At 49.5% G+C, this 23,189-nt stretch overlaps 1 protein-coding gene across 11 annotated transcripts in view; it reads left to right on the forward strand.

The window, feature by feature from the left end:
• Positions 1-23,189, forward strand: part of chd9 (chromodomain helicase DNA binding protein 9) — a 96,013-nt gene that overhangs the window by 22,373 nt on the left and 50,451 nt on the right. For 9 of the 11 annotated variants that reach the window (XM_062548997.1, XM_062548996.1, XM_062548998.1 and 6 more), the window contains one exon: positions 12,372-12,778. In XM_062548997.1, the coding sequence (XP_062404981.1) occupies positions 12,372-12,778 (407 nt within the window). Of the gene's footprint in view, positions 1-8,398; positions 8,416-9,446; positions 9,647-12,371; positions 12,779-23,189 lie in introns of those variants that run through there. The other 2 variants (XM_062549005.1, XM_062549004.1) reach the window with 2 other exon arrangements.

The following is a 23,189-nucleotide window of genomic DNA, read 5'->3' on the forward strand; positions in this document are numbered from 1 at the left end:
CTTCCTTTTTTATGATGACATTGCCGTGTGTGTGTGTGTGTGTGTGTGTGTGTGTGTGTGTGTGTGTGTGTGTGTGTGTGTGTGTGTGTGTGTGTGTGTGTGTGTGTGTGTGTGTGTGTGTGTGTGTGTGTGTGTGTGTGTGTGTGTGTGTGTGTGTGTGTGTGTGTGTGTGTGTGTGTGTGTGTGTGTGTGTGTGTGCGCGCGCATGTGTGCGTGCATGATATTATGTGTGTGCTCTTCTGGTTAGGCCTAGGGCTAGAGGTGTTCTGTAGAACATTATGTATGTGCAGCTTACTAAAGGGAGTATGAACTCCACTATTTGTGTTAGATTAGACTTCTTTGTTTAACAGTGTTTAGTTATGCGCCCTTTTTTGTGGAATACCTGCGTTATTTGTTTGTGGTACAATTTTGTAGCCCTGCAAATAAACGTATGGCCTCAAAAGTATTTCTTCCGTCTTTCTGAAGGTTCATTTGTAGTTACATTAGACATGCAGGTTTTTTTAAAAAATATATTATTCTCTTGAATTTTCCAATCAACCCCAGTGGAATGTCGTGGGTAGGTCCTTGGTGGCAGTTTACCGTTCAGTTTCCGTTTGAACGTGACACCGGCTGTGGCTATGTTTTGCATATCAGTATCCTTTGCCAAGATGACTTGGCCAGAGGTGCTGGGGATCTGGATGAAATTATGGGGTGGATTGTGGTGATATGACATCTGCTGGGCCTCTCGGCCGCTCATCCTTCGGAAACCTTCTCCCAACCTTCCCACAACTAGATGAGCACCATTCAAATCAAGACTGCTACTTTGAGCGCAAGTCATTGGATAAACAAAAGTTCAGACATTTTACTTGTAAATGTCCCCACCCATTCTGTCTATACTCACTAGACATATGTTGGTCATGAATTACGCCGGTCTGTGAGACGTGTTTTTAGTTGGGGCATGATTTGGGGAAAATATCTAATTACGTTTTTTTCTGACAAGATATTGGGATTGCAGTTTGATTTGCCATGTAATTTTTGAGTCAAGCTTCAGTTCAATATTCCAAATATAGCTTTTAGTAGGGCCACCTCAGCATCTTTCCTGAGCATGTCTAGTGTATGAGAAGCCTAGCACTCTTGTTAGGTGAGTCTCACACTAGGAGGTTAACATGATTGAAAAAATCATAGATGTGACAATTAGCAATATTAACCAATGGGACCGAGTTGCATGCTGCACGATGACTCGCAGCCTTTACGATTGGCTAATTGCTTTAGTTCAAATAGCAATTTTGATTTAAAATCGATTAATTTTACAGCCACATTTTTAGTACTTGATTAATATGCCCCATTGGGGCACCTTCCAGGCTTTCAGAAGCCACCTCTAGTTCTTTGGCCTTCACACTGTAGGTTTTAAATGGCCGCTCGATGTGGAGCTTGGAACAGTCTAGATATGTGTGTGTGTGACAAATCGTATAATTTGTTTGTTTTTATGTGTTTGTGTGTGTGTGGGTGTGTGTGTTTAAGTACACGTCTACACGTTTGAGTTTGTTTGTGTGCTCTTGCCGTGTGCCACCTAGCAGTGGTTATAAGGATCATTACTGCCTGATGCTCTATTTAATGGGTTCAGGAAGTATTGCTGCGCATCATGTCCCCTTTCATTTATCAAGCCCTCCTCCCTTCCTCTCTCCTCTCCCTCTCCTCTCTCCCCTTCTCCCTCTCTCTCTCCTTCTCTCTCTCTCCCCTCCCTCTTCCAGTGGAACTTTAAATTGTCCGGGCGTCTCGACTCTAATTAGAGCCCCCCCCCCCTCCCCCATATACACACACACACACACACATACACACACACACACACACACACACACACACACACACACACACACACACACACACACACACACACACACACACACACACACACACACTCATCCCCCCTGCCATCTCCCCACCGCTGACAGTATAATCTATATTCTATTAACCAGGACACAGGTTTGGGTCTGGTTATGGTGGGCCAAGGTGAGTGTCTGTGGCGCTAACAGCGCTGCTCCTGCACCACTATTATTAGCGGCGCGGCATGTGACACACTTTAGCTGGGTGTGTGTGCGCTCCGCTCGCTAAAGGCTGGCCCAGCACCACGATGCATCAGCGCTCATTTGCTTTTCCAGGGGGTGGGATGAGCTGGGGGAGGGGAGGGGAGGGGAGGGGAGGGCGAGCCGGGGCTGGACGGGGGGCACTTTGAGGGGAACAGCAGGGGGCTCGAGGGGTCATGTTTGGTGGCACTCGCATGCCGTTTAGGCTAACAGGTTCACATTGTGGGTTCATTGCAGGCAGTCCTAGTTGTTTGTTCTCTGGGCGTGTCAGGGAACCCTGTGTGTGTGTGTGTGTGTGTGTGTGTGTGTGTGTGTATAGAGGCAACCCCAGGAAGAAAACACTTGCTCTTTTTGCTATGCGTCTGATCAATGGAATTCTACTTGAATTCTGCCTGAAAAGTAATTAAGTGTATAGCTGTCAGCAGTGATGACTTCATATAGGCTATGGAATGATTGGCCCTGTTTTCATTTGACCTCAGATTCGTGACTGACTGTCCTGACACATTATCAGGGATGTATCCACCTGTTCCGAGTCTTTCCCGTTCTGTTTGATTGATTGATTGGAGCAGACTGGCCACCATATCTTCCAGGTGGTGAGCGAGACCCTCGTGCACGAATAAAGGGTCGGAGATTCCTTTCAACGCCACGCATTGACACACAAAAGATAGGGAGGGTCTTCCTCTGTGTAATCCAACACACCTCATATCAGACATCAAACGCGTTTGTGCGCGTATGCCGACGTGTTTTTGTACACGCACAGTCTTTTGATTTAGGCTGAGGCAGATGTGCCCGCCCTCCCTCCTCCTCCTCCCTCCTCCTCCCCCCCCCCTCTCCCCGCTGTCTTTTGTGTTTGTTTCCTGTGTTGAGGTACGCTGCGTTCCCCCCACAAACACACACGCGTTTATAGAGCAGCAGCAGCAGCAGCAGCAGCAGCAGCAGCAGCACTTTTCGATAATAACCACTGTGGAGCAGCAGCTGCAATATGAATCAGGATGCGGTGACTAGCTGTTGGGTATGGATGACTTCTCTCACTCTGAGGAGACCAGCTGCCCTCTGATTGGCTGGCGAGGGCCAACGGAGGGCAGGGATTGGCTCCCCTTTGAAGGAGCACGGCGCGATTGGCCGGCGGAACACGAGCAGTCGGTCCCCGTTGGACTGGCTCTGATGTAAATCAGAGCTGTGAAGTGAGTTGGCTGTGAGGGTTCAGCAGGCGCTTGGATCACTGGGCTGGAGAGTTCATTGTGTATGCCATCAAGTGGGTGGATGTGTGTGTGTGTTTGTGTGACCGCATCTTTGGAAGGTATCTAGTGGGATAGTGTGTGGGAGAGTGGGAGTTTTTGTTTGAGAAATTCTGTAGGAGTTGAGTTGGTATATTTATTATGAGAACTACCTGTGTGTGTGTGTATGTGTGTGTGTGTGTATCTGTATGAGAGCGAGAGAGAAGGAGTGAGGAAGAGGGAGACAGAAAGAATGGCATGATTTTGTTTGTTTGTGCAGAGAACAGTCATTGTGTGTGTGTGACTCTCAGACAGATGTTTGTGAAGGCTTTGTGTGAACTATGTTTTATTGTGTGGTTAAGATGCATAAGGAGCAGAGGCAAGTGTGTGTGGGTGTAGGTTAGACATGTGGTGTGTGTGTGTGTGTTTGAGCGAGAGAGAGACAGAGATGTTGACAGTGAGTACAGGGGTTGTTTTCCCTGAGTGTCTGGAACTATGCCCCCTCCCGGCAGCCTCTCCCTGCAAGCCCACAGGTGTTTTCTCCCATACTGAGAAACACACGCACGCACGCACAAGCACAAACGCACACAAGCACACACACAGGCACACATGTATACGCACACAAGCACACACGCAAGCACACACGCAGGCACACACGCAGACACACACACACACACACACACACAAGCACACACGTACACACTGTAGTGGAGACCAGCCCCCCTCAGATGCATCCTCATTGGTGAGGTGATAGCACGGAGCCATGATGTGACGGAGACGTATTATCTAGCTCTGCCTCAGAACCACCAACCCCCATCATCTCCTCTCGCTCACTCCTCCTCGCATCCCTCTACCTGTCTCTCCATCTCTTATCTCTCTCTCTCCATCCCTCCATCCCCCTCTATCTCTCTCTGTTTCCATCTCTCTCTCTCTCAATCTCTTTTACCCCCTCCTGCTCTTTATCTGCTTTCTTGTTCCTTTTCTTGCATGAGACTATTTCCCTCTCTCCCTCTTTTTATCTGCCTGTTTCTCTTGTATCGCTTGCGCCTCGTCTCACTGTCTCTTTCTCCTCCTTTCCTCTCCCTACCTCTCTCTCCCCCATTCTTGCTCCCTCTATCGACATCTTCATCCTCATCTTTTTTACACTACATCTCATAACTTTCCCCCCCTTCTTATGCTCTCTCTCTTGCTCTCTCTCTCTCTCACTCTCTCTCTCTTGCACTCTCTCTCTCTCGCTCTCTCTCGCGTGCGCTCTCTCTATTTCTCGCGCGCGCTCTCTCGCGCTCTCTCTCTCTCACTCTCGCCCTCTCTCTCTCCCTCCCTCTCCCTCCCTCTCTCTCTCCCTCCCTCTCCCTCCCTCTGTCCCTCCATCTCCCTCCCTTTGTGAGGGAAGCCACTCCCCGTAGCAGGGCTCAGCTCAGGCAGGGTATTTGCATAATATTAACCGTTGGGTTGCCACGGCGCCCGGGCCGGCTCGCTGCGCCATGTGACCACTCCTGCATGTGCCTGTTGGCTGCACATGTTTTTTCCTCCTCCCCCTCCCTCCCTCCGGCAGCACAAACAGTCCAGAGACACTCAAACATCCAGCCTCAAACACACACACACACACACACACATAGAGAGAGACACACACACACTCACACATACATAGAGAGAGAGAGAGACACACACACACACATACGCACGCACACAGTCACTCACACACACAGTCACACACACACACACACTCACACATGCATTGAGAGAGAGAGAGACACGCACGCACGCACACACACAAACACAAACACACACACACACAAACACAAACACACACACACACACACAGACTCATGCATACATACATAATACACATGTCTCCCTCTCCTGTTGCTCTCGCTGGGTGAGCTGGGCTCAGTGAGATTTGCTGTGTGAGAAGCACAGAGGCAGATCAGCCGCTCCTGCGGCAGTGCAGAGCCGCTGGCATTTACACACGCACACACACACACACACACACACACACACACACAAGCACACACGCACACACACACACACAGACGTGTGCACGAGTGCTCGCGCCTCACCTGCACCAGGTCAGCTCTCTCTGTACTGGCCAGATTACAAGACCTGCTATTTCAGTCTCTGAGCTGTGTGTGTGTGTGTGTGTTTGTGTGTGTCAGTGTTTGTGTGTGTCGGTGTTTGTGTGTGTTGGTGTGTTTGTTTGTTTTGAAGGGCAGGGTTTACGTCAGTGCTATGATAGCCTCTCCTAACCTACTCCTCACGTTCCATGCTGAATGCTATATATTTCCACCCTGTACACCGCACTTTTGCACCCTCCCCCCCGATCACTCCAACACAGAAGAGGGCCAAGCAAGTTGCAGCCAGGCGATGGCCAGGCTAGTTCACACACACACAGCAGTCCAGTCCAGTCCCCTTCATCTGGGCCATGTTTGTGTGCAGTGAAATGAGGCGGTTTGATTAAGCCAGTGTGGTGTGGAGCTTTGCTGGTGGCTTAGTTGCGTCGTCAGTGTGCTGTTGTGTTAACATGTCGGACTGAGGCGGTGCACTCCGCCTCAGCTCCCATGCCCGGCTGAGCGTGGCACTCGGAATAGAAGCCCACTGCGCGGGGGGGAAGTGGTAGTGCCACCAAAGTGCCCTGTGCTGGCATGTGTGTTATCAGTCTTTCTCTGAGAGACACACACACACACACACACACACACACACACACACACACACACACATAAATGTACACACACACACACACTTAGACTCAGTCCAAACTCCAAGGCCTGTTGTAGCTCGACAGCGATCATGCAACAGGGCTTTGTAGCAAGTTGAACAAACAACACACATGAATCAGGAAACATATAAGCAGACAGACTGACAGACAGACAGACAGACAGACAGACAGACAGACCGACAGCCAAGACGGGACAAATTCTTAAGGGACCGTGTGGTAAAGCTCTGGTTTCCTGCGACTGCTGTTGAAGCGCTCGCTCTGTGCCCTGATAACTGCTCATTACCCAACACACAGTCTGACACCCTGCCTGCTCTGCCTGTTCCCTAGGCTGGATCCGTTACTCTGGGGTGTGTGTGTGTGTGTGTTTTGGCTGGTCCCAGTGTTGCATGTGTGTGTGGGGGTGTAGAGAGGTGTATGTTTATTGGGGGGGATTGGGGAGGAGGTTGTGTGTGTATGTATGTGTGTGTGTGTGTGTGTGTTGTCAGACCAGGGAGGATTCTTCAGCTGTGTGTGTGTTTTGGCTGATACAGTGGAATCCGGTCCAGGCTGCGCTGCCTTGTGTTCCTGCTGGTGGGCTCAGGGCCATGTGTGCAGGGACGGACTGGGGCCTGGGGAGCAGGGGGGGCAGGAGGAGGAGGAGGAGGAGGAGGAGGAGGAGGACGAGAGGGGGGGGGGGGCAGCAGAGTTGGTGTCACTGTGCCCAGTGTTGTGTTGCACTGAAGACAGGCCCCTTATCGCACCCCCTGCCTGCCTGTCTACACACACACACTCGCGCGCACACACACACACGCACAGTCTGAGGCAGCAGAGGACTGCTTATAGTCCCCTCATATGGGCTCCATGCGCTAATGTCTTTTTGATGGCTCTTTCTGCACAGTACTTTTCCATTTCTCAAGTCATTCTGGCGTTGTGTGTTTGATGAGTGAAAATGGAAATCTGGACCACAAAAATGTGATTACTATGACTGAACTTGTCAAAGGACAATCCTGCTAGATGTCATCAAAGGCGTGCTGTGTGTGAGGTGTGTGACTTTAAGTTCCCACAGTGGAGTGGAAAGCTTCTTGTGGTTACTTTTACCAGACTGCGTTGCTGATCGACAGTCAGTCAATTCAGTGGAAATGATTTCTCTTGTACTTTTGGGGAAAGGCCGCGTTGTAAAAACCTCCTTTCACTCTTCAGTGGTATGGATTGGTGTTTTTTTTTGTATGTGTGTGTTTGTGTGTTTGTTTGTAAGAGTGTGTGGGGGATGTTTGGTGTACCCCCTACGCCATGTGCCATTGGGTACACATGTCCCTTGCGTCACGTTCTGGCAGGACGGGAGGCCCCCTTTCACCCACACACCCCCCCACATACACACACACACACACACCACAGACGCTCCCCTCTTCCACACATTCACACACACTCTCTCTCTCTCACATACACACACACACACCCCTGACACTTCTCCTCGTCTGTTCCGCTCGGCGTGTGCTGCTTCCTGGAAACACGCTCTGGCAACTTTCACACTTCCACCCAGTGTGTTAGAGGGTTAGGCTGCCGGCGTTCCTCCTCTCTCCCTCTCTATTCCTCCTCTCTATCTCGCTTGTCCTTCTCTCTCTCTCTCTCTCTCTCTCTCTCTCTCTCTCTCTCTCTCTCTCTCTCTATTCCTCCTCTCTATCTCGCTTGTCCTTCTCTCTCTCTCTCTCTCTCCTCCGCTTCATCCCCCTCCCTCTGTTTATCCTTCTCTATTTACCTCCCCCCCTTCCTCCCTCTCCTCTCTCTCTCGGCTCTCTTGCTCCCTCTCTGGCTGTCCCTTCAGTGCTGCCGTGTGGCCGGTGGTGGAGATGGTGTTGATGGTGTCGGTGGTGGTGGTGGTGGTGGTGGTGGTGGTGGCGCTGCTGTCCTCACCAGACCCAGGAGCCTGCCCTCTATCTGCCAGCAACCCCATCAGGCGGCTCAGTCTGACACCCCCTCTGTGTGTGTGTGTGTGTGTGTGTGTGTGTGTGTGTGCCTCCCCCTGCCCTGCCCTGCCCCGTCCCATCCTATCCTGTCCTGTCCTGCATCACCGCCTAGCGTCTGCTCGGTTAGTAGTGTTATTATCGCTGTCTCTGAGACTGAGCGTTGGATACAGGAGAAGGCTTATAATGGTAATAAAAAAAAAAGAGGCAATCGGGAATTTGTTTCTTTAATTGCTCATTTATTTGGTGTGATGTTTTGACACAGAGAAAAATGCACAGGAGGAGAATAAAAGGGCCAGTGCGAACGTGGGCAAATAAAATGTGCGCTGAGCGCGGAGAAATCCAGAACATGTGGGGTTAAGTTGTGAAAGTTAATGTAATAACTGCTAGCACCATCTGCTGGCCTGCTTCCTCACAAAGAGAGAGAGAGAGTATGGGCGAGCGACCAAGAGAGAGAGCGCGAGCGAGCGAGCGAGTGAGTGAGTGAGCGAGCAAAAGAGAGAGAGAGAGAGAGAGAAAAACGAGTCCGGATTTTAACGACATCTCTAATATTCATGCTGATGCATTTTGCTGCTTTGTGCTTTCATTTTCCACCACTCCGCCCGTGCCTCGAGCCCGCCGCCACACGCGCCAGGGAGAGGGGAGGGGAACCAGGGAAGAGGCTGAAGAGAAAAACAAGTGGAAAAGAAGGGAAAAACACGGGCAAAGAGGAAAAACGACGACAGCAACAAAAGCAATTTTCTTTTCCTTTTTTTGGTGACTGTACAAAAAGAGGAGTAGTTGCCCTTACCTTTTTCAATCCGGGGATGTGAGAGGAAGCAGAAGTGGGTGCGAAGGCGATAGAAGGGGAGAGAGAGAGAGCGAGGGACACACTGAGCGAGTGAAAAAAGAACACGCGCATGAGGAAGAGAGCGCTAAGAGAGCGAGAAAGAGAGAGGGAGCGATTGCTGTAGCGGACAAACGGCCGAGAAGAGAGGGAGAGAGACTGAGGGAAGGAGAATCAATGAGAAGGGAGGAGAGTGGTGGCTGAGCGAGTCTGTGCCTGTTTGCCCCGCGAGGAAGCGAGAGAACGACAGAGTGAGCGTGAGAGAGAGAGAGAGAGAGTGAGTGTGAGTGAGCGAGAGAGAGAGAGAGAGGCAGCATGCGCCGTGCTTCCTGGACGGGCCGTGCCACGCACCTCGGATCTCCAGCCTCCCAGTGAAGCGAGCGAGCGAGCGAGCGAGCGAAGCTCCTGCCCTTCAACGTCAGCCTCCCCTGCCCCCCTCCCAATGCTGCCGCCCGGGGGGAGGAGGTGAAGGAGACCGACCGCCGCCGCCGCCGCCACCAGCCGCTAACCGCCGCGATCTGAGGAAGAGAGGGAGAGAGAGAGAGAGAGAGAGAGAGACGGGGAGAGAGAGAAGCGAGCGAGAGTGGGGGAGGGAGGGGGGGGAACGGACGGACTGAGCGCTCACGGAAGAGAGCGAGAACGAAAGAGAGAGGGAGGGCGGGAGGGAGACACACGGCGAGCGACTGGAGAGAGAGAGAGCGAGAGAGAGAGCGAGAGAGAGAGAGAGAGAGATAAAAAAAAAACGGAGAAAGGGCAAGGCTTTTGTTAGGCGGCTGGCTGGAGGGAGCGAGAGAGAGAGTGGGGGAAGAGCAAAAAAAAGCGAGCGAGAGGACAGGAAGGAGAAAAAAAACACCATGTCTACGGTGAAGAGGCCAAGAGGAAGGGTAAGTGAGCCGCGCTGAGCAGAGAGAGCCGGGAGAGGAAGGGAGGAGGGGCCCAAACGGCAGGAACTGAACAGCCCTCCTCCCTCCCTCGCTCCCTCCCTCCCCCCTCCCCCGACACACACACACATACATATACACACACACTCGTGCTGCAGCCACCACTGCCGCCATCTTGAGTTTGCTCGCTTTGCTTGTGTTTTTTTCCTCTCCCTGCTCTCTGCCTCGTGTTTTTTTCCCTCCTCTCCTCTTCTTTCCCTTTATTTGCGTAGGCTTTAAGGTGGCATGCGAAGCTGTACTCTCGGCTTTTGCCTCTCCCCCCCTCCCCGCTCTCATTCCTGACGATTTTTCTTCCGTTCTCCCTCCCCCCCTCTTGCCTGATCATTCCTCTCTCTCTCTCTCTCTCTCTCTCTCTCTCTCTCTCTCTCTCTCTCTCTCTCTCTCTCTCTCTCCTCTCTTTCTCTTTCGCTCTCTCTTGGTCTCTCATTCCACCCCCCTCCCCCCCGGTTTGGTGGCACTATGATCTGGTGCAGCAGGCGACGTGTGTGTGTGTGTGTGTTTTTGTTGTCAGTGTATATGTACATGTACATGTGTGTGTGTGTGTGTGTGTGTGTGCGTGACTGATGGACTCTGCTCATGTGACATACAGTGCTGAGGAGTGTGTGTGTGGCTCCGGCAGCTCGCGGAACAGGCTCTTCCTGGCTCCCCTGCGCTTCTGTAGTGTCCGAGTGTGTTCCGTGGGAGCGCCAGCGAGAGCTCGAGCGGGGTTACAGAGAGACTGAAATCACTGCAGTGCTGGCAGCCTGTAATTTTAGTTATTTATAGACGTATTACACAGCTGCAGTGCACTCGCTTTGCTGCATTTTTCCTCATCTCATTCTCTCTCTCTCTCTCTCTCTCTTTCTCTCTCACACTCTCTCTCATACAAACACACTATCCCCATTGCCCTGTACCCCATAACCCCCATCTCGCTGCCTCTCTCTCCTCTCCTCTCCTTTCCTCTCCTCTCAGTTCTTCAGCATCTTTTTTTTCCATTCAATTCTCTTTTCTCGTCATTTTTTGCATGTTCTTTCCTGCCATTTTTGAGAAGGCATGAAATGGATTAAAGTGGGGACATTCCAGTCTAGGCCAATCATTTTCTGTAATGAAGTCGGGCAGAGCTTCACATACACACACACACGCAGACACGCACACACTCTCCTCCATGCTCACGTGAGACAGCCTGCTGTTGTTTATCTTCAAAATGAATTGCTATTTATTCCCTCTCTCCCTCCCTCCCTCCTTTCCGCACGCCCATCCCCCTCTTTTTGTTTTCTGGTTCGAGATAATTCCCTTTTTATTTCTCATCCAGGAAGGCAACTGTGCCTGAGCGCATACGCACGCACACACACACACACACACACACATACACACACACTCTCTCTCTCACACAAACTCTCTCACACATACATGCCTGCTTACGTATCCATACCACGTTTTCGATCCTGCCAGCCTGTTTATGACCGACTTGTGGGCTGTAAGCTTAGGGCCTATTTAAGTCAATGTGTGTGTGTGTGTGTGTGTATGTGTGTGTGTGTGTGTGTGTCATTTCTGTGTGGAAGCCAGTGCGTGTTCATGTATAATTCACATGTTATCACGTAGCGAGGGCTGTGTGTATAATTCATGTCATTGGCCAGCGGGCTCCCTCCGTCTCAGACTGGGCCTCGGCATCCTTCTAGCTGACGCAGAGAAAAAAGTGTCAGGAGCCACCAAGACGCAGGGTCCACCTTTCAATGTGTCTGTCTGTGTGTGTGTGTGTGTGTGTGTGTGTGAAAGAGAGATGGTGCACAGATTGGTGTGTGTGTGTGTGTGAGAGAGAGAGAGTGAGAGATATGGTGTACAGATCAGTGTGTGTGTGTGTGTGTGCCTGTGTCTGTGTGAGAGAGAGACACACAGTGAGAAAAAGAGGGAGATATGGCATACAGATCTCTGTGTACGTGTATGTACAGTCCGTGTGTGTGTGTGTGTGTGTGTGTGTGTGAGAGCTCTAAAAAGATGAGGGCGAAGTGTTATATCAGGGACCCGAGGCACGTCCCATCTCCACATTTATTTTTATTCAGTTAAATTTACTTTCTCGCCTCAGATGAGCATTGCCAATGGCTCGCGGCCTTGAATAAAAAAGAGCGATAGAAGGGACACAAAAAAAGGAGAGAGCAAAAGAGAGTGATGAAGAGGGGCCGGAGAGACGAGATGGTAATCGGTCTGTTTCATCATCTGGTGTATCCTCTTGCAGCTTGTAACACACTTGGCTCCGCCGCCTCCCAAACACACTGCACTGTTGCATGTGATCGCGGCCCAGCACGTCACTTTATGAGGCTCCGCAACAAGCCCATGAAGGGTGTCCTCTGAAAGTCCCCTGATGGTGGCTTTGAATTAGGGATGGTTATGTGTCCTTTGTGTCATTGTGACTCGCTTTTTAATCTTCCCTTTTCCCAAAGCTTTGGGGGGAATCTGTCAAATGTGTCCCATATGCTAATCCTATCCAATCTGAAGTGCAAGAAGCAATTTTCTCTCCCCGAAAGGCTCGGTCGGATCTGGTTGTGATGTGTAAACACCCACGCCGCCATGTTGGATATGAAGCCTGTAATAATCTAGAGACGCTCTTCTCAATCTTGTCAGTTGTGTCATTGAAAGGCGCCCGGCTCCAGTTTTTAATGTTTCTGTCGACTTTCTCTCTCTTCTTCCGCAGCCCCCCAAGAACACTAATGGTCCCAGCAGTCAGGTGCGGGTCCTCAGCCCCCAGATGAAGAGCGGCTCGTCCTCCTCGTCCTCGTCTTCGTCCTCGTACTCCTCGGCCTCGGAGCGGCGGGCCCAGAAGCGGCAGCAGCAGCAGCTGCTGGCCCAGCAGCAGGCCGCCATGGACTCGGACGACAAGCAGGAGAAGGCCAACCGGATCATCTCCGAGGCCATCGCCAAGGCGCGCGAGCGCGGCGAGAAGAACATCCCGCGCGTCATGAGCCCCGACAGCTTTGCCGGCTCGTCCGAGCACCGGCCGCACCGCGGCGCCTCGGCCAAGGGCCGGACCAGGGAGAGGGCCTCCAAGAAGGCCCGCATCGTCTCGTCGGGAAAACCCAACAAGCAGAAAGCAAAGATCGGGTAAGCACTGCTGTTTACCGCCATCTTGGTTTGTTTTTCCACAGGTAGCGCTTGTGGTGTTGCTGTGCTGTTATGATAATTTGTGCACTGTTGGTTGCATTTGTGACTGCAAGATGTGTAAGCCTTTCGCTGCTCTTTTGGATTATCTATAAAAGCAAAGACACACCTGTAAGCTTGTTCCTGTAAAGTGTCTGTTTGAAAGTGGAGGAATGCCAGTTTAGTGTGGAGTGACTGAGCTCTTACAGTTGTTTTTGATCACGTATATCTCAGTTTTACATGCAAATCTGGAGGCTAGTTGCCCCATATCTCATTATTTAAAGCAAAAGCTTGATTCTAGAAGAATTGTAGCATGTAGCTTCTCATAAAGCACAATGGATGAAACTGCAATAGAATTCCCTTAGTAGCACAGCTATGGTGATTCTAGTGGACTTGTGAAACAAGCTCATTGTGCAGATTGTATGCAGAGCATTCTAAGTGCTTCTTTGCTTACCAGCACTGAGCACTCGTCCTGTTTGTTTGAATTCTTTGGTCTGTGCTGCTGAGGCACTCCACAGTTGAGAGATAAGGTGGCTGCTCCCTCCCCTTCCTCGCCTCGGGCCAAATATCTGCGTAACGTATGTCCTTGGAAAATTCTCTTACCCAGGCACGGACTTATACCAACAGGTCTCACCGCTCAACTGTAGCTAATGTAACACTGAAAAAGGAGTTGTAGTCTAGTCGTGTTAACGCTGAAAAAGGAGTTTTGGTGATCACTGAATAGTGTAAAATCTGTGTGTGTTTCTTGTTGAATTGTTGAAACTTTTTCTGGGTTTGATAGTCGGAAAAGAAATTTCCACCACGGGGGGAAGATCACTTGTGTACCTTTTGGGATTTGCCATGTAGCCTGTAGCCTGTAGCCACATGGAGTTTGAAACTCTTGCTAGAGAGTGCTGCTGAGGATCTCAGGTCTACTGTATATTGCTGTTCTGTTCTCAGTGCTTGACTTGACTCCCGTCATCTCCTGGACCGATCAGAGGCCTGAGCAGAGAACACACACCAAAGCGTAAAAAAAAAAAAAAGAAAAGGCGTTCAGGTTTTTCTTTTTCGCCCCGTAGTCAGAAGATGAAGACTTGCTGCGGTGTTATTATAAGCACATTACCCGGCATCTGTGCAGATATAGCGTTATTAGGCGGGCCCCGAGGGGGCCGAGAGAGCCGGGGAAATATGAGTTCTTCCCTGATTGGGCCCTCAGGCAGGTAGAGGCTGGCTGGCTGGCTGGCTGGCTTGGGAGTGGGAATAGCGTCAGGTTCGTCTCCAGCCCAAGTCCTTCCTGCTCAAACAAAAGAGCGGCCCTGTTTGGTATTCAGCAGACGAGCCGGCGGCTGCACGCCTGCGGACGATGCTATGCACGCGCACATCATGATAAATGATTTTTTTATAAGATCTATGCCGGGGAAATAGCTGGAACACATCATGGATCCCACCCCGCCCCACCCCACCCCACCCCCCACAGTTCCCTATGCGAAGAGGAGTATAATGTGCTGCATTGCTGCAGGTGTGTGTGAAGGAGAGCTGAGGCGTTGGGCTTTCAAGATAAGTGAGCATAGAGCACAGTGTAGAGACCAGAGGTGTGTGTGGATGGAACCCAGTGTAGAGACCAGAGGTGTGTGTGGATGGAGCACAGTATAGAGACCAGAGGTGTGTGAGGGGTGTGGAATGGATGGAGTGCAGTGTAGAGACCAGAGGTGTGTGAGGGGTGTGGAATGGATGGAGTGCAGTGTAGAGACCAGAGGTGTGTGTGGATGGAGCGCAGTATAGAGACCAGAGGTGTGTGTGGATGGAGCGCAGTATAGAGACCAGAGGTGTGTGTGGATGGAGCGCAGTATAGAGACCAGAGGTGTGTGAGGGGTGTGGAATGGATGGAGCACAGTGTAGAGACCAGAGGTGTGTGAGGGGTGTGGAATGGATGGAGCGCAGTATAGAGACCAGAGGTGTGTGAGGGGTGTGGAATGGATGGAGCACAGTGTAGAGACCAGAGGTGTGTGTGGATGGAGCGCGGTGTAGAGACCAGAGGTGTGTGTGGATGGAGCGCGGTGTAGAGACCAGGGGTGCGTTCAGAATAGCACACAAAGGCACACGAACGTTTGCGAGACAATGTTCTGTTTGTTTGTTTTGAGAACACATGCAAACAGTCCGAGGCTTGTGTTCTGCTTAGTTGTGGATGCACGCACCCATAGCTGGTGACATTAGGCTCCTTACAGAGCCCTGAGTTCCCCCTCTGCACAGAACTCTGTGTCACTCAGACCCTTTTGGCCCCTCTTGCACAATATGTGAACGCAGTGTATGCCATTTGGTCTAAGTAGGGAGTTCTTGGTAAAGACACATGGACGCTGAAATAACGGTTGCCGTTTCAATTGAACAAATTGGAATGTTTGTATATTAAAAAAAAAGAAACTTTCAAATTTTGAAAGTAAATGAAAATGTGGCAGAAAATGTGTTTGCGAGTTTAAGCGCACCTCAGAGACTTTCCTAGATGGTGAACACACACAGGTGTGCTGGAGTGGAACGGGAAGGGGAGTGTTTGTCTGTGAAGTAAAATTGATCCCTGCGTGATCAAAAAAGGAGTTTGATGTTGTAATAAGCCCAGCTCCTACAAAGAGCGGAAAATTGAAGCTGTTTTCCTTTTATACAGACACAAGACACACGACTTGACCTTTGTCTCTGATTTGACGTTAAAGACGGCAATTAAGCTGTGTGGAACTCAGTCAGATAGGAACTTGGTGTAGCCACAGCCTTTTCTGCTGATATGATCGTATAGAAACTGTGACCAACGGAGACCATGTTGTAAAATGAGCGGAATTTGGCCTGGCTTGCAGTGAAAAACTAGGCTAGAAAAACTACAGCTTTGCGTCAGTCAGCCAAGCGCTCCTGGATTAGCCTAGCTATCTAACTGACCCAAATACTTCAGCAATAAATGAAAAACAAACAATAACGTCTATTCAAGCGATCCAGCAGACGTGGCAAGCGAGTAGATGGAAGCAACACGCAACATGCTCACTCGGTACAGCCACAGGTAGTCTATGGTAGTAAACATAGACACAACTCCCTGTGGAATAAACCTTGATGATTTTTAGTCCCTTGACAAGCAAGAGATTTTATACCGTCTGTCACTCTTAACTGCTTTTGCTCAATAATGTTGTCAGGAATTATTTACACGATGCTCAAGTGGTAAAATCCACGTCCAATGGCCACATATGGTCATAAATGTATTTGTTATGCAAGAGCCAGAAGAATGCGGGATTTGAATAAATCATGGTTGTGAAACAATCATGCTTCTGATGTTGGAAAGGGAAAAAAATAATTACGTTAATAAGTACATCTGTCGTCGCAGGCTAGACCTTTCCCCAAGGGTAGACCCTTGGGCTGCTGGGCTTCTGGGTCAGGGTGCTTGGAAGGCAGCCAAAGCTGCTTGCTAATGCTATTGCTATTGCTAATGCTACCCAGAGCAGGCCTGAGAACTTCCTGTGCAGAGCCGTGACCTAGAGCTTAGACTGTTATCTGGGACTCAGTGTAGAGCGTGTGTGTGTGTGTGTGTGTGTGTGTGTGTGTGGTGTACGGTGTGCTATGTATATGTGTGTGTTTTTGTGTGTGTGTGTGGGTTTGTAGGTAGCTGTTTTGCAAGTATCCCATCTAGGCAGGCTGGGAAGACGCTGGGACTGTGTGTGCGTGCGTGTGTGTGTGTTTGTGTGTGAATGAGTTTCTGTTCCCTCTCCACCCGTGGCTCCTCCTCTGCGCGGCTGAAATAAAATGAGGTTTCAAGTATATGGGTGTGTGTGCATGTGTGTACGTGGGAGGGGAGGCTGGATGTATGATGCATTGAGCTTTATGGGTTAGTGGCAAGGCTGTTGTGTGTGTGTGTGTGTGGACTTTCTTTGTGAGAAATAGAGGGAGGTGTGTGTGTGTGTGTGTGTGTGTGTGTCTGTCTGTTTGTCTGTCTGTCTGTCTGTCTGTCTGTCTGTCTGTGTTGCCTTGTGTGTGCGTGTGTGTGTGTGCTTCTTTGTATGTGTGTCTGTCTGTGTCGCTTTGTGCGTGTGTGTGTGTGTGTGTATGTGTGTGTGTCAGTAGCGGTGTTCATGTTGCTCAGGGGAGGTTTCATGGCATAGCAGGAACCCAAGTGTGCACCGCCCAGCTTTTCTCTCTTGAAATATTAATGCAGTCTTCACTCCCTGTGTGTGCTCCCTGCCGCAGCACTGCTAACCTCCTGAAAGACTCATTACCTCAGCCTGAGCTTGTCCTGTGTGTGTGTGTGTGTGCGTGCGTGCGTATGTGTGTGTTTCTGTTTGTTTTCCTGGGTGTGTGTATGTGTGCCTGTGCATACTCACAGGCCTTTCAAACACACGCACACATGCATACATAACCCTGCACTTGAACTGCGTACTTCCACAGGTAATCCACAGTGAAGAGAGATTGGTCCCCCCCTGGGCTCCTGTAGCCCTCAGGGAAAGGAGGCGGAGAGAAAATGAAGGAAGGTGAGAGAAAGAATGAGAGAAAGAATGAGAGAGAGTGCAAGGGAAAAAGTGAGGGAGTGAGAGTGGGGATCGCCCTGACCCAGAGGCCCTGAGAGAGGGCAGGCCGGCGACTGGACCAGGGCACAGAGCCACAATGCGATGGGCCAGAGGGCAGCTTGCAGTCTGACCAGGGGGCAGAGGGGCAGGCAGAGGGGCAGGCAGAGGCCAGGGTGCCAGGAGAGAGGGACAGAGAGAAGAAGGAGAGAGAAGAATAAGAGGAAAAAAAAAAGAGAAAGTGAATAGTGGGCACATCAACTAGGCACTGAGTAAAAAACACATCATTTATCGGAGATGGGGAAACCCCCCTCCCCCCAGCCATGAAGGGTGAACTTTGACATATTGAAGGGGACTTTAGGCAGGGGCAAGTGGGCTCTGCGGTGTAGGTGTAAGGGGAAAAAAATACTGTGAGGATGGGTGGATCAGATGAAGGACTGACTGAATGTCACAGAGAGCTCAGTGTGTGTGTGTGTGTGTGTGTGTTAGCCTAGCATGTCATTGCTATTGATGGCAGAGCTGTAGGACAGAACATTGGCCTCTCCCTCTCACATACCTGCTGAATTACAGCCTAATCAGGGGCAGGGCGCTCCTCTGTTACCCCTACACACACACACACACACACACACACACACACACACACACACACACATACTCTTGTCTCTCGAGATGTTTCACATTTTTGTCAGCTCACATTCCAGCCCTGCATGCTGTGATTATCAGGCTGCTGAATAAGCGCGCAAGGCGTCTTCGCCATATGCTGTTTTATTTGGTACGCTAAATTACGTATAAAACTCAGTGAGAAGCACCCGTTGTTTGGTGAAATCTGGGTGCTAAGTTTCAAAATGTCTGGCTTTGGGGGGAGGGAGGGGGTGCGCTTTGCCACAGGCGCTGTTAACTCCATCTCTTTTGTTTGCGTATAAACACAGCTGTTAGCTTAGCCGCTACCGCTATAAAGCATTTCATGTTTCCATGTGTTAAATGGCGCCCCATTTTGTAGAAAACAGAAGTTTAGCAACAACAGGATCCCGAGGTGTTGTGAGCAGGGACCAGGGAATAGGGATTGCAGTGAACTGCCTGCGTCACAGTGATCAATAATTAGGTTTGCAGGTTGAAGTGCAAATTGTAAACAGGTCAGGGAGGGAACACACTTAGAATAACCTAAATGCCCCACTAGCCTAAATACCCAGATTTATTGAACTACTATAGTACAGTATGTTATACAAATCATCTTTCACATGAATACTTGTTCATGCTGAATATCCATATTTATGATTTTTTTTATAATGTTGCTGTTAATACACTTTTTGTTGTCTCTCTGTGCTTGTACTTGTGCAATGACAACAAAGTTGAATCTAGTCTAATCTAATCATCGCATATCACATGGCTGAATGATGATGTATGTGCCGTAGACTAGAGGCTGGAGACGGGCAAAACAAGAGAAGCAGGGATCAGCGTGCAGGGTGAATGGTGGTGGTGGTGGTGGTGGTGTGTGTGTGTGTGTGTGTGTGTGTGTATGCAGGTGTGGGTGGATGAAAAATATCTCTCCATACAGTGTCACCATGCTAATCCTTGCTTGGTTCTTTCTCATTTAAATAGCATTACAAAAAGAGCTAAAGCACCCATAGTCACCATCACTCTGGTTATTGGCAAGAGTGTGTGTGTGTCTGTCTGTGTGTGTGTGTGTGTGTGTGTGTGTTCTTGTTTGTGTGTGTATACATGTATACGTCAAATCCGGTAAACTCCCATCTCGTATTACGCCCAGACGACCTGCACTCTGTTAGAGATACCGTCCCGGCCTGAATAATGCGTATTGGGTTTAGTAGTGTCTGAGCATGCCCCGCATTCATTCACTCCCTCATTCCAAACTCCCCCCCCTTCTCGTCCTCCCCATCTGACTTCCGCCTCCTCCCGCCTCCGCCGTCTGTCTCATATTCAGTATTCTCCTGCCGCCTCGTGTGCTGGGCTCATTACAGCGCATTGTCAAGCAGGCGTGTCTGGAGTTGTACCCGGGCGTCAGATCGAACCGGTGTCTGCTCTAGTGCTCCCTTCAGGTTTGCCAACTCGGGCGTGAAGTGCAGCCGGAGAGAGCTGCGCCGCGCCGCGCCGCCAGTCGCCTCCGAGGCGGAGTGTCCCCTTTATAACGTTCCTCCAACGTCCCCCCAGCGTCCCCTCTCCTGTCGACCTTCTCACCAGCAGGCGTTTTGATGTACGGAAGTGCATCATTCTGAGGCCTCGTTTACTCCTGAGATACAGTGCAGTGTGTCAGCACTTTCATTTTTTTTAATTTATTCTTTTATTTCTATTTGTATTTTGTTTATGTCAGAATGTGAAGGCATCTTGCGCTGTAAGGTACATTAACTGTAGAAGCCGATTCTGCGGAGGTGCCACAGAGGTAGGAAGGAGGGGGATAAAAAATCGTGTTAGCATTCCAGCTTAGTCCCACGCAAGCTTGCATTTTTATCAGAAGGCAACACCGAGCGTGAGCCTGGAAGTGTGTAGGCTTTGTAAATATTAATTGGTCATGATTCCCTAATTGCCACAGCCTCTGAGACAAAGTTAATGAACTAGAACTTGTGGCAGAGACCACCTTGTGCGGCCAGCAGTACAGTAGATGACCAATGAGAAAGCTTCCTCTGCCTTGTTAGTGTGTTTGTGTGGGTGTGTGTGTGTTTTTGTATTTGCTTGTGTTTGTGTGTGTGTGTGTGTGTGTGAAAGAGAAAGAGAAAGAGAAAGAGAAAGGGAGAGAGAGAGAGAGAGAGAGAGAGAGAGAGGGAGGGAGAGCGAGAGAGAGCGTGGGAGTGTGTGTGCTTGTGCGTGTGCGTATCTGATAGAAAGATTGGAATCAGTGGCTCAATAAAGGAAAATTCTGGGCCTTGTTTGCTCAGTACATTGATGTTGGGCGCTAATTAAATCTCAATGGGTGGTGATCATCATGTTTACAGATCCTCCCTATTAATTTGTGTATACATGAGCGTTGCTATATGGACAGAACTGCTGACAATTAGGCAGCGCACATACACATATGTACACAGACAGACACACACACACACACACACACACACACACACACAGACACACACAAACACAGACAGACACATACACACATAGAGATCAAAAAGAGAGCTTGTAACATCTCTATTTCCTCTCATTCTACCCTGGCTCTCTTTCCCTTCCTCTCTCTCTCCCTCCCTCCCTCCCTCCCTCTACCTCTCCTCCCATCTCTCTGGTTGTCCCCTCCCTGTCATCACTCCACATAACAGGAAGTAGGATGAATGTGGTGACGCAACGTTTACTCTGGCCCTTTCCGAAACGGATCCCTACTCACTTCGACTCGGTTAGCGAGTGAACTTCCTTTTCAAGTCCACTCGTGGGTGCGGAGAACACTCGCATTTGAAGGGTTAGGGGGTTAAAACAGCGCTACATTTCGGATGCGCTTGAAGGGAGAAGGAAGTTGACGTCATATTCTTTTTCATAGAAATTATGAAGCCAATATATATTAAATCGCCAATTAAGATGTTCTGGACACCCCTATGTATTAGGATATACATCCCTCTTCTCTCCTTTCATTACTATGAGTGAGGAGTTGCATTTTATGCTTTATTTAACATCAAATTATAAAAGTGCTGTAAATGCGACCTGCACATGTGTTCAAATATTACAGCCTACTTCTGTACGATCTTGCACATTTTACTGAGTATAGAACTGAACATGAGTTGTTACAATGTAGCTTAAATCACGCTTTTGTCTGTAAATGCCGTCATACGGACCAAAAAACAACTGGCAGGGAGATTCACGAGCTGCACGAACACTTGAAAACGGTTGCACCTGCGTTTCAAGTCAGCATCGATGCTGACTTGCTCCTGGAGGCGTGGTAGCCCCTCTCCCTAGGCACTTCACTCGACTCAAAATTCGTTTCGGATGATACTTAATGTGGCGGACCCTCGCGTGAACGCGCAAACGAAGTGGAAGTGTGTAGTGTTAGGATTTAGGGGCTGGTTTCGGAAAGGGCCTATCTCTCTCTCTCTCTCTCTCTCTCTCTCTCTCTCTCTCTCTCTCTCTCTCTCTCTCTGTGTATGTGTGTGTGTGTGTGTGTGTGTGGAGTGTTCTGGAAGATGTTGAGTTGTGTGAACCAGAGCTGAAATCAGGGGATTGGGAGCAGAGCTGGACAGGCAGCAGCAGCAGTGTGAGCTCGGGGCCAGCCAGGTCCCAGCAGCCCGCAAAGTAGAACAGAGCAGCACTGAGCATCCCGGGTGTGAATGACATGTGGTCTGGATGCTGACAGACTGGGCTGGGCTTTATAACAGGCCGCCCTCCCGACAGGCACTGTGTGGACGACCAGCCACTCAAGTAGTGCACAAGTAGCGTTTCATAGACGGCTCATTGGAAGTCAAGTTATACCTTGTGCCTGCATGAATGCTGATTTTACTGTGATGAATTGTGAATATCGCCTCTAAGCAACGTGGGACTGCTGTGAGCTCGACAGTCATTTTTAATAAATGAAAGTCCTGTGGTGCTAATGTTTTATTGCCTATTATATTCTCAGTTAAGGAATGTCTGGAGTTTCGGTGTGTATTACATTGAAGTTTTGATTGCATAGATGCCTTAGGCTTGTTCTATAAATGAATGTGGTGTCAGAGAATAAATGTCAAAGAACCCATTGTTTCAGATATTCATGATAAATTATCATTTTCAATTACAAACATATCTTGGTTGTTTGCAAGATTTGTGGAAAATGAAATGTAGAGCCTTGTGTGTACCAGACTTAACATTTGGAAAGTGGATACTGAGGGTAGAAACACTATTTTAGGGAGATTTTATGTAGGCCCATAGTGAGCTTAATTGTGCTTATTAAAGCACGTTGCCTCTGGGAATGAAGGTCTGGCTTCAAATTCGGACCACTAGGCTCAGCCCTGTATCTTCAAGGATGGCCTGAAGGTCGCTCTCTCTCTCTCTCTCTCTCTCTCTCTCTCTCTCTCTCTCTCTCTCTCTCTTCTCTTTCTTTCTTTCTTTCTTTCTTTCTTTCTTTCTCTCTCTCTCTCTCTGTCCCTTCTTCATTCTTTCTTTCTTTTTTTTTTCCGTCCGCCTTCCTGTTTTTGCCATGTTCCTTGTTGTTGTCTTGGTGTGCGTGTGTGTGGTCCTCTAAGGGTGGTAAGTGTGTAATGTGTTGACGAGTGAAGTATCCTTGGGTGGCCCTATAAAGCACTCAAAATCTGCATGTGAGTGTGTGTGTGTGTGTGTGTGTGTATGTGTGTGAGAGAGAGAAAGAGTGTGCTTGTGCATGCATAAGCAAGCGTGCTACCTACGCTACACAACACTACGCCACATTACACAACGGTACGTGAGAGGGAAACAGTGGTCAGGTCCTTCACCTCCAAAAGCCCCAGCGCGCACACAAAGACTAGGCATTCCTTTTGACCGCGGCACAAACAAACACCACACGACGCCAGGCCATGCAGTCCTCATTGATGGTCAAGCACTGGTTGAGAGTACGACTCGACTAACCACAGAAACGCTTTGGCCATAGCTCCACTTCAAATAACAATACTATAATTGTCTCAACTAGAACTAAATGTGTTCACAGGATAAGAGGAGAATTTTAGCCTTTTGCCAATAGCAGAATGGGTGTTTTGGCCATTACAGAAGTGTGCACCTCCCTTTTTAGTGTAAGGTAGCTTCTCTTCCTCACTAAGGTCTGTAAAGAGTAAGACTATCTATCATGAGCATACACTTCCCTACCTATCATACACTATGCGCTTAGCCCACATATTGCACCGTTCAGTTTTAATTAGGGCCTTCTAGCCTATATGAATGCCTTCTTTAAAATAATTTAAAAGTTCTGCAAACTCTTTTAGGAGGCTTCAGGCCTC

The sequence above is a fragment of the Sardina pilchardus genome, chromosome 11 (assembly GCF_963854185.1).
Source record: "Sardina pilchardus chromosome 11, fSarPil1.1, whole genome shotgun sequence".
In the NCBI taxonomy this organism is placed as follows: domain Eukaryota; kingdom Metazoa; phylum Chordata; class Actinopteri; order Clupeiformes; family Clupeidae; genus Sardina; species Sardina pilchardus.